General features: G+C 59.0%; 4 protein-coding genes across 4 annotated transcripts; 3 read left to right on the top strand and 1 right to left on the bottom strand.

Moving 5' to 3' along the window:
• Nucleotides 1-1,312: 1,312 nt before the first annotated feature.
• Nucleotides 1,313-2,259, top strand: LOC142597141 (histone H1.01-like). Its single transcript, XM_075727626.1, has one exon. The coding sequence runs from the start codon at nucleotides 1,313-1,315 to the stop codon at nucleotides 1,979-1,981; it is 669 nt and encodes a 222-aa protein (XP_075583741.1). The 3' UTR covers nucleotides 1,982-2,259.
• A 158-nt stretch (nucleotides 2,260-2,417) lies between these two features.
• Nucleotides 2,418-2,974, bottom strand: LOC142597147 (histone H2A-IV). The gene has a single exon (XM_075727639.1). It carries the CDS (start codon nucleotides 2,963-2,965, stop codon nucleotides 2,576-2,578), a length of 390 nt encoding a protein of 129 aa, XP_075583754.1. The 5' UTR covers nucleotides 2,966-2,974; the 3' UTR covers nucleotides 2,418-2,575.
• A 23-nt stretch (nucleotides 2,975-2,997) lies between these two features.
• On the top strand, nucleotides 2,998-3,814 carry LOC104023946 (histone H2B 5). The gene has a single exon (XM_009481533.2). It carries the CDS (start codon nucleotides 3,299-3,301, stop codon nucleotides 3,677-3,679), a length of 381 nt encoding a protein of 126 aa, XP_009479808.2. The 5' UTR covers nucleotides 2,998-3,298; the 3' UTR covers nucleotides 3,680-3,814.
• A 1,377-nt stretch (nucleotides 3,815-5,191) lies between these two features.
• Nucleotides 5,192-5,602, top strand: LOC142597145 (histone H3). The gene has a single exon (XM_075727631.1). It carries the CDS (start codon nucleotides 5,192-5,194, stop codon nucleotides 5,600-5,602), a length of 411 nt encoding a protein of 136 aa, XP_075583746.1.
• The last annotated feature ends 346 nt before the right edge of the window (nucleotides 5,603-5,948 follow it).

Here is a 5,948-nt window from a genome sequence, read left to right as displayed (position 1 = left end):
TTCCACTCACAGATCTTGCATTTTGTTGACATAGTGAAGTTGATTGTCTGGTCAGCACCATACGTAAACTGTTCAAGTGCAGTTTGTATACATGAGGTACAACTGCAGCAATATGACAGTGTTAAACTGGCTGATGGCCATTAAACGTCAAGGTAAATGAATTAGGAACCCCTGCCAGAGACACAAAAACATATACAAAGTTTTAGCTGATAAAGAGGTGTGCAGGCTAATACAGTAGTCACCACATTGTGGATAAACAGCTTTGCATCACTTTGTGCTGCAGCCAAAGGTTTTATGTAGAGAAGCTGCTGTGACTTGAACTGTAACCTGGCAAAAGAGCAGTGAGCAAAAATTGTGATTTTTCTTCCTAGCTTGGCATCAAAATATGAATAAAATGGTGCTTTCACATCTCTTGCAGACTCGATCTCTGCCAATTTTTTTCCATGTTACTGAATCATACCAACAGATTTTACAGAAATAGCACTATGTGCTTAATTTAGAGTGTGGTCTGTTTCTGTATGCCAAAGACTTACACGAAGCTCAGTGATTCGACACAAACCTTTTCATCTTTTGTCTCCGCGTCCCAGTTTATCCCATTAACATTAAAGAGCCTTTTGCTATGTTAACAGCAGCGAAGAGTTGCAGAGAAAGTAGCCCATTCTGAGGTAAATGAAATATCGGCTGTCTATTACTGCACGCGTAGCCTCCGGAAACTTTAGCCTTGGAAGTACGGAGAGAAAAAAAAAAAATCCCTAATTGAGTGTTTCACAGTAGCCAGAGGTATAAATCTCGGTAAGAGAAGCGGAGGCACGGCTTGTGGGAGTTTGTGCTACCTCACTCTCTTTGAAACCATTTTATTCAAAAGAATGAGATTCTAACCGCTCGCTTTCTTCTCTGATGTGAAAAAGACCCTCTGAAGATTAACACTGTGTTTCCTGTCTCACGGTAACTTTAAAGGAGAATGTCTAATTTACAAAGAAAAACAAAACTTTCGCGCTCTCAAGGTCCGTTCGGTTCCAGGAGTCGGGATTTACGGTCTCCTCTCCACCCGAACTCCACTCTTTTGGCGACGAGACACCGCTAGGGGAAAATAGGCACTTCCACGGCCTCCCAGGTGTAAAAAAGGGGCAATTTCGTGACAGATAAAGTAGAAAAAAACCACTTTATTATCCGCGAAGAAACACAAGCCGAGCCGCGCAGCGCCGGGCGGCGGCGGGGCGGGGCGGGCGGGCGGCACCAATCAGCGCGCGCCGCGCCGCTATAAAAGGGGGCGCCGCCGCCACCGCCGCCCAGTGCTGCTCGTGCCGCCGCCATGTCAGAGACTGCCCCCGCCGCAGCGCCCGCCGCCCCGGCCCCCGCCGCCAAGGCCGCCGCCAAGAAGCCGAAGAAGGCGGCGGGCGGCTCCAAAGCCCGCAAGCCGGCGGGCCCCAGCGTCACCGAGCTGATCACCAAGGCCGTGTCCGCCTCCAAGGAGCGCAAGGGGCTCTCCCTCGCCGCGCTCAAGAAGGCGCTGGCCGCCGGCGGCTACGATGTGGAGAAGAACAACAGCCGCATCAAGCTGGGGCTCAAGAGCCTGGTCAGCAAGGGCACCCTGGTGCAGACCAAGGGTATCGGTGCGTCTGGGTCTTTCCGCCTCAGCAAGAAGCCGGGAGAAGTGAAGGAAAAAGCCCCCAAGAAGCGGGCAGCTGCGGCCAAGCCTAAGAAGCCGGCGGCCAAGAAGCCCGCCAGCGCCGCCAAGAAGCCCAAGAAGGCGGTGACAGCAAAGAAGAGCCCCAAGAAAGCGAAGAAGCCGGCAGCCACCGCGGCCAAGAAAGCGGCCAAGAGCCCCAAGAAGGCGCCTAAGGCTGCCAAGCCCAAAAAGGCGGTGGCAGCAGCGAAGAGCCCGGCCAAGGCGAAGGCGGTGAAGCCCAAGGCAGCCAAGCCCAAGGCGGCGAAGCCGAAGGCAGCCAAGGCGAAGAAGGCGGCGCCCAAGAAGAAGTAAACCCCCGTGGGAGAAAACTCTTGCTCCGCGCTTAAACCCAACGGCTCTTTTAAGAGCCACCCAAGTTTTCTCAAAAAGGGCTGAAACGCTGTGGGCCTAGCACCCCTGTGTGGGGAAGGAGACTGGGGGGGAGGTTTTTGGCGGAAAAGCAGCTCTCGGCGAGAGCGCTCGGTTTCAGTTCGGGCGCAGGCAGCCGGTCGGAGCAGGGAACTTCAGGGGCTGCTTGTACACCTCCCCTCTGCTCAGCGGGGAGAGCGAAGCGGCGCGCTGGCGCCTGGGGAAAGGCGGCGCGGGGCAGGGATTGGCTGCGGCTTGGGAAGGGCCGAGCTCCTTCCCGGGGGCCCGGTCAGCCCCGCCCCCGGACCGGCGTAGGGGAACAACGCGGCGCCGGAGGGGTGCGTGCACGGGGCTGCGCCCCCGCGGGTAGCGCCGGGGTTTGACTGGCAGCCTCCGCCGGGCGCTTCAAAAGGCGCCGCGCTGTTCTGCTACCTCGATTTAATGAAATCCAAGCTCCTTTTCTGAATTTGTTGGTGGCTCTGAAAAGAGCCTTTGGGTTTCTCTGGGAAAGGCTTCACGGGCGTTGTTTTTCGGCGTTCACTTGGCTTTAGCCTTGTGGCTGTCGGTCTTCTTGGGCAGCAGCACGGCCTGGATGTTGGGCAGCACGCCGCCCTGCGCGATGGTCACCTTGCCCAGCAGCTTGTTGAGCTCCTCGTCGTTGCGGATGGCCAGCTGCAGGTGGCGCGGGATGATGCGCGTCTTCTTGTTGTCGCGGGCCGCGTTGCCCGCCAGCTCCAGGATCTCGGCCGTCAGGTACTCCAGCACGGCCGCCAGGTACACCGGGGCGCCGGCGCCCACCCGCTCCGCGTAGTTGCCCTTGCGCAGCAGCCGGTGCACGCGGCCCACGGGGAACTGCAGCCCGGCCCGCGACGAGCGCGACTTGGCCTTGGCACGCGCCTTCCCGCCCTGCTTCCCGCGGCCCGACATCGCAGCAACTCAGCACTCAGGAGTAGGAGCCGTGCGGAAATGAAAACAGCTCCGTAACTCGCCCTTATATCCCTTCTCAGGGAAAGGCGCGAATTTCGATAGGCTGAGACGGGGACATTGAGAAAACAGCCAATGGGAATGCGGATCGAGTTGTAACCAATGGCGATGCACTACGTAACGCTGTGACTGAAAGAACGTCTCTCAGCCAATAGAAACTAAGACTTGGGAGAACCCTAATTTGCATACGATCCCTATAAAAGGAGGACGTTCACGCTGAGTTTGCGTCCACGACTGTGGTTCTTTTCGTAGAGGTGCAGTGAGACATTGATTATAATGCCTGAGCCGGCCAAGTCCGCCCCCGCGCCCAAGAAGGGCTCCAAGAAGGCGGTGACGAAGACGCAGAAGAAGGGCGACAAGAAACGGCGCAAGAGCCGCAAGGAGAGCTACTCGATCTACGTGTACAAGGTGCTGAAGCAGGTGCACCCCGACACGGGCATCTCGTCCAAGGCCATGGGCATCATGAACTCCTTCGTCAACGACATCTTCGAGCGCATCGCCGGCGAGGCCTCGCGCCTGGCGCACTACAACAAGCGCTCCACCATCACCTCGCGGGAGATCCAGACGGCCGTGCGGCTCCTGCTGCCCGGCGAGCTGGCCAAGCACGCCGTCTCCGAGGGCACCAAGGCGGTCACCAAGTACACCAGCTCCAAGTAGAGCGCCTCGGATCGTCCGTTTTAACCCAAAGGCTCTTTTAAGAGCCACCCAACTTTTCAATAAAAGAGCTGATGCTGTGGTGACGACTTTTTCGATGTCCGAGGTAGTTTTCAGGGAAGAGCAGTACTAGTGTGAAAACACTGCCAGTTGTCAGGAGCTCGGGATGTACCCTTCGGGGTAAACGATGTGCTCTACATCTGCCTCAGAGCAGAGAACGCTCGCGACCCCATAAATATACCGCGGGAGCCCGCTTCGCTTTCGCGTCCGGTTTGGGGACGGTTTAACAACGAGTGAACGATGTAGGTGTTCTCTTTAAATGCCCCAAATCGGCGTGTTCTGGATAGGCTTGCTCTTTTTCCCCGTGGGCACTCTAGCGGAACGGAGGTACCTCGATAGCACGGACGGTTCAAGATGACCGTATGCAGCTTTTTTTTTTTTTTTTTTTTCTTTCCCCAGCAAAAAGCTTCGGCTGGACCCCGCCCCCCTCCCCCCGTTAGCGTTCCCGCGGGCGACCAGGGGAAGCAAACCGGAGCGTTTCTCGGCGTTCTCACCCCCGAACCGCGGAGCCCTGCCTCTGGCCCCGAGCACGGTCTACCCCGCAGCCCTCTTCGGCTCTCACCCGCTTCTCCCTCCGCCTCCCTGTTCCTCCGCGCCCTGTAAATCCCGCAGCCGAGCAGCCCGGGCGGGCGGACCCAGAGCCGCAGCCGCGGAGCTGCCGGGCTGGGTCCGACCTGAGTGAGGACTGCACGGCGCTCCCCAGCAGGAGGGCGCAGCTCCCGCGAGGGCGGTGATTGATCGCGGTGGCGCTCGCGGCCCGAAGCCCGTCCTCGCTTCACCAAGGCGCGCTCCTCCGACGAGAGCCGGGCCTTAAGCCAGGGCGGGGGAGCAGTCAGGAAACGCTCGCCCTACGCGAAAGGTCGGCTGCCACTGCGCCTACGGCGTCCCTGCCGCGGCCCTGAACCGAACGCGGTTACTGAGCGGGAGGAAAAAGCGAGCAGTCGGGGGAGAAGGAGCGTTTGCCAGCAGTCCCGATGCCAGGGTGGGGGGCAGTGAGGGGAAGCGGGCTGGGAAGACGCTGAGTCCGAGGCGTGGCTGCCGGGACCCTGCTACACCGGTCACCTCCGGCAGTTCTTGCTGCCTCCCCGCCGCCCAAACCGCTGTTCTGGGAACGCCCCACGCATTCCTCGTTAGGCAGCGAGGGAGCTGGCGCTAAAGTTTCTAGACAGCCGGAAAAGAACAAGCGGCCGGGCCGGGGCAGGCCGCGGCAGGAGGGGGAAGGGCGGGGTGGTTCGGCGGCTCTGGGGATAGAGGGGGCGGGGCAGGGGGGCGGGGCGGGGTGAGGGAGGGTTTCCCGCCGGCGAGCTTTTCGAATGTTGGCGTCGCCCAATGGCAGCCGACCTCCGGCGGCCGGCCAATCAGCAGCGACCTTCGGCTATAAATGCCGGCGCCGCGGAGCTGCCTTTACAGTTCGGTCAGTGCTGAGCAAGAGCGCGGAGTTTCGAGCGTAGAGTGATGGCGCGCACGAAGCAGACGGCGCGTAAGTCGACGGGCGGGAAGGCGCCCCGCAAGCAGCTGGCCACCAAGGCGGCCCGCAAGAGCGCGCCGGCCACGGGCGGCGTGAAGAAGCCGCACCGGTACCGGCCCGGCACGGTGGCGCTGCGCGAGATCCGGCGCTACCAGAAGTCGACGGAGCTGCTGATCCGCAAGCTGCCCTTCCAGCGGCTGGTGCGGGAGATCGCGCAGGACTTCAAGACCGACCTGCGCTTCCAGAGCTCGGCCGTGATGGCGCTGCAGGAGGCGAGCGAGGCCTACCTGGTGGGGCTCTTCGAGGACACCAACCTCTGCGCCATCCACGCCAAGCGCGTCACCATCATGCCCAAGGACATCCAGCTGGCCCGCCGCATCCGCGGCGAGCGCGCCTGAGCCTCCTGCCGCAGCCCCCTGCTCCGTGATCCTTTATCCCCACACCCTAAAGGCTCTTTTAAGAGCCACCACGTTGCACAAGAGGGCTGTGACACCATCTTTTCTGATGCTCAGAGGGCTAGATCATCTAAAAGTTGTTTTAAGTTTGGGGGGGTTTTGCTACTGTTGCAAACAGATCTGTGAATCCTGTTGATTATGTTAGTTTATCATGAATGAGTGACTACGCAGTTTGATTTAGTAGCAGTTTAGAGGCTACTTGTGGCAAATTGCAGGATTTGATTGTGGTATTTTAATAGCATCAGTCATCAGTGCTTAACAAAGTGGTTAGACAAAGTTGATCAAAACA

Source organism: Pelecanus crispus, chromosome 1 (assembly GCF_030463565.1).
Source record: "Pelecanus crispus isolate bPelCri1 chromosome 1, bPelCri1.pri, whole genome shotgun sequence".
In the NCBI taxonomy this organism is placed as follows: Eukaryota; Metazoa; Chordata; class Aves; order Pelecaniformes; family Pelecanidae; genus Pelecanus; species Pelecanus crispus.
The sequence above is the reverse complement of the archived record's forward strand: the minus strand, read 5'-3'. Positions and strand labels throughout refer to the sequence as shown.